This window comes from Nelusetta ayraudi, unplaced genomic scaffold, assembly GCF_046127955.1.
Source record: "Nelusetta ayraudi isolate G7.1 ecotype Tasmania unplaced genomic scaffold, CSIRO-AGI_Nayr_v1 ptg000071l, whole genome shotgun sequence".
Classification (NCBI taxonomy): Eukaryota; Metazoa; Chordata; class Actinopteri; order Tetraodontiformes; family Monacanthidae; genus Nelusetta; species Nelusetta ayraudi.
In genome coordinates, this window is record NW_027466121.1 from 4,865,022 (window position 1) to 4,877,536 (window position 12,515).

Below are 12,515 nucleotides of genomic sequence, written 5' to 3' on the forward strand. Positions count from 1 at the left end.
ATATATATATATCAGAAGACCACTGACAGTCAGGGAAATTCATGCAGGATTTGTGCCTTTGTGTCGCATTAGCAAATATTACGTCGGAATCACAAGCGGAACTACTTGTACGTGCATTGGTTGTTGTCACCCGGATGAAGAGGCGGCGCACCTCGCAATATAATGAGAAACGAAACGTTGTTTGGTACGTACAATTTCACGTATTTCAGTTATTAATTTACTTAATATTATACGAGCAATCATGTTGTTAAACATAGCAAATCTTACCCACTTCATATTGCAGTAGAAACATTTAGTGTTACGTTGCTGGAAGACTGGGAAAAAGTATAGATTGCCGAGTAACTAGCGAGCATTAGCTTGCGAATCTCCACAATAGCGTCATTTTGCCTTAAATATGTATTTGCAAGAACATTTATTTTTATAATAACCACGCTGTGAGTGGTTACATTGCATACCACAGAGCGGATTCTGATAATCATTGCTAAACTATTTTCTCAACGTCAAATCAAGAAAGATGAGGGACGCAGACTAATAGTGGTAACTTCTTGTTCTCCTGACCTCGACTTGTAATTTCACTGTTTTTTAAACCTTGTTTTAGTGGCGGCGCGTACGAGGTAAATTCGCACGGACTGTCTCGTTGTGGGAGGTCGACATAAACAGTCAACCATGCCCACCGTGGTGTTGATGGACGTGTCCCTGTCCATGACACGGCCGGTGTCGCTGGACGGCAGCGAGGAGTTCCAGAGAAAGAACCTGGCTGTCCATGGACTTAACATGCTGTTTGAACATATGGCCTCAAACTACCGCTTGGAGTTTACGTCACTGATGGCATTCTCTTCTCTGTGGGAGCTTTTGGTGCCCTTCACCAGAGATTACAACACACTACAGGTAATGTGCATCCTTCAAATTCATCCCTGAAATGAAATGAAGATCTGAATTACACTCTTCTGGCTCATGCATTATTTATCTTGTCCCTTTTTTTTTTTTTTTGTTCAGGAGGCTTTGAGCAACCTCGAAGATTATGACAAGACTTGTCTGGAAGCGGCTTTGCAAGGAGTCAGTAATGTTGTACAGCAGGAATGGGGCAGCGCCTGTCCTTGCCAGGTATATTGAGTTATTGTGTGTGCAATCCCACCCTTTTGAATATATTATTGATTAAATAAACCTAGCTTGTTGTCACATTCCCAGATAAATCGATGGTATTTTTAACTCTGTTTATGCACCGCCTCCCCCTGTCCTATAGGTGGTGCTGGTTACGGATGGCTCTCTGGGAATTGGCAAAGGTTCCCTACGTCACTCCCTGCAAACCCAGAAGCATCGCGGGGAGGACAAGAAGTTTCCCTTACCGTTCCCTTTCCCCTGTAAACTGTTCATCCTGTGTGTTGCTAATGCAGAGGAGGTACTGGTTTACTCTTTTACCCGCAACCATTATCCACAGACAGCGGAAGGGTTGAGCATCAATCGGCTGCAACCTCATACTTGTGTTTTGCCTTAGTTACAGATGTCCGACGCAATGGATAACCTGGAGGAACTTCTTCGTATTAGCGGTGGTGAAGGACAAATCTTTACAGTGGAGGGATCACTTTGTATGAAGAGTGTACAGGCCATGTTTGGGTAGGATGCTGCTCAGCTGGGGAAAAGCCACTGGCTTGTTTGTTTGTTTGTTTGTTTTTTTACATTGTCTCAAGTGAGGAACCCTTGGTCATCGCATGCCTTTCTCTTCCTCTAGGAAGCTGATTGATCACGCTTACTCAGCCTTCCATGCTGTCTTGCACTGTGGGAACTTATCGTCCGACGTTCAGGTTTTTCCTCGACCTGAGCCTGTTGTGGTGGACGAGGAGGTTGAGCCCATACCTCGAGCAGTCAGCACAGGTACCCGGCACGCTTTTGCACAATTTAGCTCAGGGGCGCGAAAAAACAATCAATTAATCAATATAATTAAATAACCTGTCACTCTGTTTTTCTTCTTTTAGATTTGGAAATTGTTGGTTTCATTGAAATCTCTGACATTTCAAGTCCCCCTGTTATAACGAGACATTTGGTTCTACCTATTGCTGTGAACAAAGGTCAGTGTTTAAAATGTCTCTCGTACTTGCCAAAGGATCAGTTAATGATTTTGAGTTATCAGTAAAGTTATTGATTACTTGTAAAAAGATTGTTTATAATGGCCTGTATTGACTCTAACATCAAAAATGTAGTGTAAAGGTATCATGTCGTAGTAACGCTGTAACTTCTTATGTAACAGAGCTTGAGAAAATAACGCAAGCAGTAGTTGCCCTTAGATGACTCCTCGCCACATGGTGTTAACTCCTCGCTTTACTTGTAAATACTTTCAGACGTTGACGAAGTGGGTGCAGGAGCCACAGATGAACTGGAGGAGGAGCCCTCTGCCAGTCAGATGGCGGGCAAAAGTCCAAACTTCTGTGTGCTTCTACATGGCAGTTTGAAAGTTGAGGGCATGGTAGCAGTGGTCCAACTGGGGTGAGACAACAACAGTGGTTTACTTGGAACGTCCCAGTAGACTTGTGTGCAGATTTTTATGCAATGACTTACACCTAATATTAAAAGTGTTTGAAGGTACAGTATTGCAAAAATCACTCCCGCTTTTTCCTCCAGGCCCGAGTGGTTCGGCATGCTGTACTCCCAAGCAGACAGCAAGAAGAAGTCAAACCTGATGTTGTCAGTGTTTGACCCTGGGCTGCAGCCTCTGCCGTGGCTTGGCAAGATGTCACATCTAGGTCCAACATCTGGTAACTCCCCACTTTGCCTGTTGTCACAGCAAACATGTTTGCACATTGGAATTCAAGTTAATAATGTCACCTCAACCCTTATGTTGAGGCTGGAGATATTTTGCAACCACAAACTTCCTGGAAGTAAATTTTTTTCTAATTTTGATGCGTTTGATGGTGTCTTCATTTTGCGATTTAATGAAACGTTGTTTTTTTTTTGTTGTTGTTTTTTAATCAGAGGCCACTGAAAACCCCTTTGGAGAGGATGACAGTAAAAGCCCGTTTCCGGTGCAGCCCCCGGTCAAACGGAGCTACGCCCAGAACATCACGGTGTGGATCAAGGCCAGTGGTCTGCAGGTAGAGCGAGATTAATCTTTAGAAGCGTTTCAACTTTGTCTTCATTGCCTTTAAGATTAATGGGCAAATGTTTTGGTGTGCAGGGTCAGTTTTTAGAGTAACATTCTCAACCGTCCCCTCCACAGACTGATGTGCAGAAGATCCTGCGGAATGCAAGAAAACTTCCAGATAAAACCCAAACATTTTATAAAGTATGTTTGGATGAAACATTCTGCTGGATGAACTATCAAAATTCTCTCAGTGTAACGCCTGCTATTTTTTTTTTGTTTGTTTGTTTTTTTTCTGGGGACCTGACAGGAGCTGAACCGCCTCAGGAAGGCTGCCCTGGCTTTTGGTTTTTGGGAGCTTCTGAAGGGAGTAGCTGACCTGCTGGAGAGAGAATGTACCCTGCTCCCAGACTCGGCCCACCCAGACGCTGCGTTCCAACTCTCCCACGCAGCACAGCAGCTCAAGCTGGCCAGCACCGGTGACCCCCAGTTCGCAGGTTACGACCACAACATTATTCCAATGCATACAGACTTCTCCAGTTGAGCGGGTGAACATGGACCACAGCCTGTATGGACCAAGGAAGTGGCACCTGTGTGTGCTAGAGATGGTAATTCAACTCCATCAGATAGTTTTATGAACATTGTGTGGATTTAGATTCTCTGTTTTATACTGCCTACACACGGAAGACAAAAAAAAAAAAAAAAATACAAAACTGTGTTTGTTTAAGATGCTCACACTCTGTTTATTTCTTTATTTTATTTTTTTTTCCAATAAATGACAATTGAGATGATTAACTGTTTGCATTGGGAAATCAGATGAGAACATAACACAGCAATGGAAGAACACAATTAACAATTCATAGTTGGTGTTTGGAGGAAAAGGACACAAAATACTTCACATATTTTCAGTAATTTGGGACTTTTTCTTTCCCTGAGATTTATATGGATGGTTCAGAAATGTTGCATGGTCGCAAATACAGTCATGAAAATAGTGGTTAATTTACATTTTTTCCCCCCTTTGTCCTTCATTCACACCCAAACTTTCACTCACATAAGTAAAATAATGATCACACAATAAGGTTATTAAGCTATGACTAACAAATATCAAATATTTAAAATGGACGTTTGCAAACAAGACTGCAGATGTAAATGTCAAACACCATTTGTTGAATGTGACAAAAAAAAAACAAACAGTAATCATGGAATGTGTGTAAAAAAAAAAAAAAAAAAAAAGAGATTGAATTTGACAGGTGCGTGGTTTGAGCACCAGAAGAAACAAGCAGGCAGCAGAGGTGTCGCAGTAATGTGGCTGAAATTTAGTTTGCTTTCCGTTTTTTGGTAGCAAAGCGCTTCCTCCTCTGTTTGTACAGATGACGAAAGTTGATAAAAAGTCCTGAAGGAAGGAAATGAGCAACAGTGTTCAAGTGCAGATACAACTTTTTATTTTTATTTTTTTTTTTTCCTTTCTATGAATGTTGTAATATTCTGTCTCGGCTACTTACCCAGAAACATCAGGACGAGATAGATGTGAAGGAAGTATGAGAAGCTGATGGAGGTACCGATGGCTTTTGGCAGGGGAATACTGAAGAGTCTGGACTCGTCAAAGATGGGAATGGACTGTATCACACCAACAGCTGCATGGGGTTGGTGGGAATATATGAGCATTTTAATCCTCACTTATTAAATAAAAAAAAAAAAAAAAAGATCCCTTTTGAGACCATTTCCAGATTAATAAATGGATTTCACTGGTCTACTTCCAACAATAAACAAGCTGAGGCCTCACCCACATTTAAAAAGGAATAAAGAAAAAATATAAGTCAGAGACGTTAATATGATATTCAGCTCGACCTGTGAAGTGGAAAGTTGAAGAAAATCCAAAAGGCTTTTTTTTTTAACGCAACATCAGCCAAGAGTCAGTTTTTCATACTTTAGGACCCCTTTAAGTGACCAAGCTCACCTTCAGATATGGCCCCTAATGGGTACAGCGGTATCCAGATTGTGTACCGCAGCCACGTCAGAGTTTTCCACTCCATGTTGAACGAACCCAGCATGTAAAAGGGATACCTGGAAGCAGAACCGTATGTTAGATACAGGAAGGGAAAGCCAATCGTCCCTCCTTCTCCGTTACAAGTTTGTTTTCTTTTAATCATTACAAACGATCCCTTTGATTCTGCAGCTGCTCTTAAAATAACTGTTGATGTCGAATTGTTTTGCATCTTGCCGTTCGCTTACAAAGGGTTTGCTGTGCCACTGATTATCGCCACAAATAATCTGTGGCTGTTTTAGCATGCGGCACTGCACTTCAAACGAGAACTATGTACCTCAATGTTGATGTGCTTTGTGTTTTCTAGAATGATCATTTCGTTTGGCCGGGAGGACCAGGTGCAATTGCATCCAAAAATGCATTCGAAAATTTCTTGTCAGACAAACAGACTGACTGACGGACTGACTGACTGGCCTCTGTTCGAGTTCATAAAAGATCGGACATCTTTTTTTTTTCTAACAGATGAGCACTGTTCCAAAGTTAATATTTCATGCAATACCATCTCTGATTGGTTGGCAGTCTTTCCTTTAGCAGCCAATCTGGCAAATCAGCACACATTAAAAAAAAAAAACGAGTTACATTATTGTATGTTATGAATAACAATATAATTGCACATTCACCTAACAATCTCAATGGTGCTCCACAGATAGAAGACGAAGAACACGACGGGCTGGTGGTGCATTTCCTCCAGACATCCAAAAATAATGAAGAGAATAAAATTCCTTCCCACAACCTGCAAAATAAGATCATTTTTCCCCATGAAGTTTCAGGTTACACCATGATCTTCACAAACTCAAATATTTTGATTTCTACCTGAACAAGGGTGGGAATAACACCAGTCCGGACAATACCAAAGGCAGCATTGAGGACCTCAACGACTGCCAGGGTCTGGCAGAAGAACATCACATCCGACATGGAGTGAAAAGTGTCGTAGAGAGAATCTGTATTGAGAGAAGCCTTCAAAATGATGCGCCCAACTGTGTTTCCGTGGGGAATGAACAAAAGGAAACAGGACTTTTTCTTACCTTGGCCAAAGATTACCAGCCGCACAGTCATGTTGACAAAGATCCACGAAAAACCAAGGAACTGGACGAGGTTGTACACAAACAAGTAAACAGTTTTCTGGCTGACAAACCCTAAAAGAAAAAAAATATATTAAGCCGGACGAACAGAGGACTGTTTCCCGACATGCCCCACACACACACACAACTATGCAAATTTGACACGTGAAGAAATGCCAGGTGAACCAGGTAGAAATGAGGTCCGAGGTGGTCGAGATCATAATCAAGAGCCAAGAGGAGTTGCCAGGAGAATATTTCCTTCTTGTGCTCACCTTCATTTTTATACCTTGAAGCCTTCAGTCTGTTCATCTTCTCCTCCTTTAAAAATACAACAGTAACAAATCCAAAATAATATCAAACATTTGCATTATTCGCGCAGCACTCTGACATTTGTGCAATGCTGAAAACGACAAAAATCCCACCTTTTCCCGAATTTCCATCTCGGCATCCGACTCGTCCAACCAGCGGTCGAAGTCAGGTGACAGGAAGACGGGTTTGCGCTCCTGCGCAGTGAGTCTTTCCCACCAGCCTCTCTCGTCCTTACGGACCCTAATGTTCACCTGCCTCTGTGTGGACTTGTAGCTTACCTAGACAAAACGACACCGGTCATGAGACACCTACAAGTCTCCACAACTAGGCAGCCCGGGTAAAGAACAACAGCAGATATTTGGGACCTGGTAAACAGTCAACAGCACAAACCTCTTGTTTCACTGGCAAAACGAACTCCAGGCTGAACGCGTAATCATTTTGTCCCTTGGCGCCGTGGCCTTCGGCTGTCCACAAGAGTAACATACAGAATGTTAGGACAAATGAAATCATTTTAATGCTCTCACAGTCAAATGACAATGAAATGTCTGTTACCTCTAAACTCAAGTACTTTCTCCTGCACGTGAATGGAAATGTTCTATTCAAAAGAAACAAGAGATTCAGAGATGATGTTAGTAACTGTCATCGTATAACAACTTTTATTATAATCAAATACTTAAACCTGAACTATACTAAACATATGTACTGTATGTGTCTAAAGCAGGGGTGCCCAACACGCACGTCGAGAGAGAGAGAGAGCGAGAGAGAGAGAGAGAGAGAGAGAGAGAGAGAGAGAGAGAGAGAGAGAGAGCGACCCCGCGCGATTCCCTGCCATGTTGACACTAGTCTGGCTGGTAGATCTCGGGAGGTTGGCTACATGAAAAGAAGTGGGTCTTGGGCAAAAAAGGTTGGGCACACCTGGTCTAAAGCAACGTTCAATCACAAGTCACATTTCTCTTCTTTCAAAGGCAAATGCATAATATTTATTGTGACCTATTGTTATTATTATTATTATTATTATTATTATTATTATTATTATTATTATTATTATACAGATCTTTAGCTGACTACATTTTGTTTTCGATATTTCGTTTAGTTGAGTCGTAAATGCTGGGTCTAATTATTATGACTACGTAAAACGTGCCATAATACGCCCTTTAGATTTTCGGCCAACACCGCCAAACTATGTAATCGATTAAACAAAACAATGGACTTTGTACAGAGCTATCACGTATCAAATAACATTCAGACGACCTTTGCGTGTAATATAATCGCATGTGCCATAATAGACTTCATCTTACTGAGCGACGTGTCGTTTACATCAGCCTGCACCCGCGGTTTGCATTATTAATATCCAGTGAATAAAGGTAAGTGCAAGCTGGTACCACCAGGCTCCTGCACTACGCGCTCCTGTTAGCTTACCTGCGCGTCTGTGAGCTCCACTCGCAGGAATATTTCTTCGTGACGCTGGGCCCAGTACACAAGGGGCGTAAGCGGCATGGTTAGATTTAAATATGTAAATATGAAGACACGGGTGGGGCGTTTGTTCAATTAATTAAATGATATCTTTCCGAGTTAACAATTAATCAATTCGCCTGCCTTCATGCTAGCAAGTCGAGGGCTACGGCGAAATACCCAGAATATTCTGCGGGCGACCGAATGAGCGAGCGAGCGCGCTGACGCGTTTGTCAACGTCACGACGTATTCATGATAGAAGCGGAACTCGTTGGAAGTAGGTTGACTCTGATTGGCTAGCGAAGAATATTTACGGAAGTAGGGCAGATCCATGGAGGCACTGGGCAGAACACTGTGGGTCGTACCCCGGACGTTCACTGGTTCGTGTTTCTCACACGGTGAACAAACAAAGTTTAGTTTGGCTGGCTGTCATTACAAGACTTTATAAATAACTCTTAAGGATACTGCCAGATGTTTAGTCCGTGCCTATTTGCCTCCCTTCTGTAGCATAAGTCGCACCAGGAGCCGCAGCGCAGACTCGTCTAAAGTCGTCTCAGTGTCCACGAAAAGTAAAACGACATCAAGTTGAAGGAGCGTATCGCATTGTCTCAACAGCGCTGTGATACTTTTACGAGATAATAGAAGCTAACGAGTAAACCCGACGACGGACTTAATGCAGTACTTGTTGCAGTCCCGTTTCTGAGGGATTTAAAGCGTGTTGATCGCCTACCGTTTATATCGTGCGATGCAGACAGACGACCGTGCTTGTAGGCTCAAGACTGAATTGTTGTCTAGCGGGACCTTCCGGGTCCTCGTTGGAGTGACGGGAAGTGTAGCAGCCTTGAAGCTTCCCCTTCTGGTGTCCGAGCTTCTTCAACTTCCTGGGGTGAGCTGCTATGATTGTCTTCATTTTAAGTATCATGTCAGCCTTGTCGCAAGTTGCATTGGTTTTTGCGCATGCAATACGCACCCTCACTTTGGCAGCGTTAACCATAGCCGCAAGAGGGAGCAGTGACATCCTGAAGTATTATTGTCAGCCCCTGTAAAGGCCAAGGAATTAAAATGTAGTTGCAGTTTGTTGCAAGAAAACCAATTGCTGAGAATGTTAATGCTAATCCATATTTTCTGTCTCTATGAGTATTTTTAATCATTGGTCTATGGGAGAACAATATGAGCAGACGTGTGTGGGGGATTCGTCAGGCTGCAGCATTGAAGTGTGAATGTTGAAGGAATCCTCGTTGACGCCGACTTGATTTTTATAAAAACAGGTTTATTATAAAGAAGTCAGGTATCAATCAGACAGCCCAGGAAGCCTGAGGAGGTTGTGTGTCCAGATGCGCACAAACTCTCACAAACTCTCAACCTCATCAGAACAGTTCAAACATCACCTTCTTATACACACAGGTCTCGTCATCATGCACATTTCCTTACAAGGAGGACAAAGAGATAAACGTGAAACAGGAGAAAAAGGGATGGGAAAGTTACAGAACAGAGTTGGAATTGTTGTCTAAACGCTCTTCCTGATGAAACCATCCTGGGGAAGTAGCCTGATACAGAAACTGCGCTAACGAGAGGTCTGTTTGCCTTATCAGGCAAGAGGCCTGTAGGAGTAGAACCAAAGCTTCAGACACTACACCTGCTCTTTATGTTAAAAAGAAGAAGAAGTAATTAGAAAAAAAAAATCACAATAGTTATTTGTTTTTATTAACTTTACCTAAAGCACACATTTTTATTGTTGTGTTCCAGCCAAAGCACTTACTAAAGCTTTGGCTGGCACTAGTTAGCCACCAGGCTTTTCAGTGGGCCTACAATGAATATATACATTAGCATCAGTAGGCATTTAGGGCAAGAAGGAGACATTAAGGTTAAAAACAAAGAGTTCTGTCTTTGTTATTCAGTATAGTAGGCATTACTAAGTCACTGGGTCACATGAAATGGAAGCTATAAATATTTGCACAAAACGCATGTAAATGTAACCCAGTGAGAGGAATTAGGCCTCAGTTATTGTAATTTTGGTTTTACATATGTTGTGATGATGAAGCAATCTTTGTTGACACTGACTTGATTGCATAGGAATAGGTTTATTGCAGAGATGTCTAGCATTGGTCATGCTTACAGGTCTGCCTGAGGGAGCTGTCCAAGCCAACGTTTCAGCTGGCCCTAAACATGGGACCATACATTCCTTGTCATTAGGGTCATCTCTAGGGTCATGTCCTCCCTCTTAACACAGGCCAGCTGTTAAGTCTCGCTGTTAAGGGATAGAGGTTAATTCAGACATAGGACTTATCAGACATGACACACACAACATATGGAAAATATGTCAAATAAACTACAGATATTTGCAATTTCTTATTCAATGGAACTAAAACGTATGGAGCAAGCAGTGCTGTTACAATAGACTTATTGTGTAGTTGTTAAATCATTATTTTCAGAAACCTTTGTAAATCAGCACAAAGACATTTTATGCTGTGCAAAATGGACATTTGCTCATAGCCTGAATGTACGTTCTTATTAATGGTTATTTAGTTATCTATTACTATGCTAATTTCTCTGTGCAACTGCATATTTCACTAAAAACTAGAACATGGAAAGGGAAGTGCGAAGTTTCAGCAGGATTGTCAATAAACAAAATAGATGAGGAAATGACTCCCAGTGCCTAAAATAATTGTTAAAGCTCTTTTTGAATTGAAGCGCTGAGATTCTGGTTATTGTGTAAAACACTTAATGTACTTTATTTTGAGGTATTGGAATCAAATAAAGACAAAAGTTTCTAAAGGAATATTACTGCCTTGCGTAGTTCAAAGAAATAGGTTTGGAGGAGTCATTTATGATGACTATAAGTAAGTTGTGGCTGTCACTGTGTTGTTGTCTGCTCTAGGTGGATGTAAGAGTGGTTTCCACAGAGCATGCCAAACACTTCTACGATCCTACAGAGGTTTCAGTGAAAGTCTACGATGACCAGGATGAGTGGGAGGTAATGATTATCTTATACAATATAAATGCAAAATAAGCTTCTAAATTCTTATAAGCACACACACTTAAAATAGTCTAATTAATCAATGGACTAGGTGTAGAGAGTTCAGTTGCCTACAATCTAGATTACGATGAGTTTTGGATTAATTAACTGAAGAATTTGAAATTGGAAAAGGTGACTCTCCAAAGCCTGAAAGAATGGAAAAACAAAGTCTGCAAAGATCACATGGTACATTAAATACACAGAACCTCTATGTGGGACACTTGTGATATGACGTTTTTCAGAAATTGTTTGGCAGCACCAAAATAAAGCACTCTTGCCATTGCCTTTAATCTAAAGTTTCCATGTTAAATGGGTTGTTTTAAAGAATTAATTAAATACACGCATTTATATTTTTCATGCTGTCTCTCACACTGCATATATTAGGGAAGTGAGTGAGGAAGTGAGTATTGCATCAGTTTCATGCCTAACTACACGTCTGTGTTGTAGCTGTGGACTCAGCGATCAGACCCCGTACTTCACATCGAGCTGAGGCGCTGGGCCGACCTTCTGGTCATCGCCCCTCTCGATGCCAACACACTTGGAAAGATTGCGAGTGGCATTTGTGACAATCTGCTGGTGGGAGCATAAGTTGTTCTTTGTAGTGCATTGTGTCTTACCAGTTACAACTCCTAAAAATATTATATAAATAAATCTGAGCAGATCAATGTTTATGATGTTTATCCTCTTACTTTCAGACATGTGTCGTACGGGCTTGGGATTGCAGCCGCCCGCTGCTCTTCTGTCCCGCAATGAACACGGCCATGTGGCAGCATCCCATCACAGCCCAGCAGATATCCAGACTTGTAGAGTTCAGATACGTCGAGGTTCCCTGCATTGCTAAGAAGTTAGTGTGTGGAGATGAAGGTAGGCTACTTTACAAAATGTCCAATAGTCCAATTGTCTCATGAGTTTATGACCCACATGTATTCCAAATATCTGTTGTCCTGATTGTGAACTATGTACTGATGCTTAACAAAGACCTTGGCGACAAAATTGCTGTCAACAAGGTTTTAATGGTCGCCACAGAACTTTGGTTGGAATGCAGAAACCTGTTTTTATGGTTGAGATGATGCTGTTTTTCTGGTTCTTCTTTTGCTGGCTGATATGACAGTATATAGCCTCTGCACTCCTGACAAACCAGTGCACGGCAGTGACACGTTTCGCCCATCTCTCCAATGCCTTGTGCCGGACTGTCGCATTGATAGATTGTATCTATCTGAAGCATTAATCAGTTTCGGAGGGATTTAATCCTGTCACGTTTAGTCGCCGTCATGTTCATTTAATTAGGGGCCCACTGTTATTATGCAAGTGATCTTGTCTATCCAGTGTATATTGGTTGACGCTCCTCTCTTAAAGTACATGAGAAATTAGGCCGTCTAACTGTGTGTTTTCTCTTGCAGGCAAAGGGGCCATGGCAGAAGTATCAACTATTGTCAGTGTTGTCAAACAGTATCTTCCAAAAGCCGACGAGTAATCTCAGCCCATACGTTGTTGTTTTCCCGACATTTAAATGAATGTATCATTAATGTAAATGGAGCCAATAAAAACACAGTTGTGTTA

The 12,515-nt window shown here is 41.8% G+C and overlaps 3 protein-coding genes across 3 annotated transcripts; 2 read left to right on the top strand and 1 right to left on the bottom strand.

Moving 5' to 3' along the window:
* The first annotated feature begins 53 nt into the window (after positions 1-53).
* ints14 (integrator complex subunit 14) lies at positions 54-3,868 on the top strand. The gene is made up of 12 exons (XM_076042786.1): positions 54-184; positions 599-888; positions 997-1,104; positions 1,244-1,399; positions 1,496-1,614; positions 1,730-1,872; positions 1,974-2,066; positions 2,337-2,481; positions 2,617-2,750; positions 2,968-3,086; positions 3,212-3,277; positions 3,384-3,868. The coding sequence occupies exons 2-12, from the start codon at positions 667-669 to the stop codon at positions 3,615-3,617; spliced, it is 1,539 nt and encodes a 512-aa protein (XP_075898901.1). The 5' UTR covers positions 54-184; positions 599-666; the 3' UTR covers positions 3,618-3,868.
* hacd3 (3-hydroxyacyl-CoA dehydratase 3) lies at positions 3,792-8,143 on the bottom strand. The gene is made up of 11 exons (XM_076042787.1): positions 7,907-8,143; positions 7,040-7,082; positions 6,878-6,951; positions 6,601-6,765; positions 6,451-6,496; positions 6,143-6,253; positions 5,931-6,058; positions 5,738-5,850; positions 5,031-5,137; positions 4,576-4,707; positions 3,792-4,466 (listed from the first exon to the last, which is right to left on the bottom strand). The coding sequence occupies exons 1-11, from the start codon at positions 7,982-7,984 to the stop codon at positions 4,390-4,392; spliced, it is 1,074 nt and encodes a 357-aa protein (XP_075898902.1). The 5' UTR covers positions 7,985-8,143; the 3' UTR covers positions 3,792-4,389.
* A 136-nt stretch (positions 8,144-8,279) lies between these two features.
* Positions 8,280-12,515, top strand: ppcdc (phosphopantothenoylcysteine decarboxylase). The gene is made up of 5 exons (XM_076042788.1): positions 8,280-8,825; positions 10,818-10,913; positions 11,403-11,531; positions 11,651-11,819; positions 12,356-12,515. The coding sequence occupies exons 1-5, from the start codon at positions 8,685-8,687 to the stop codon at positions 12,427-12,429; spliced, it is 609 nt and encodes a 202-aa protein (XP_075898903.1). The 5' UTR covers positions 8,280-8,684; the 3' UTR covers positions 12,430-12,515.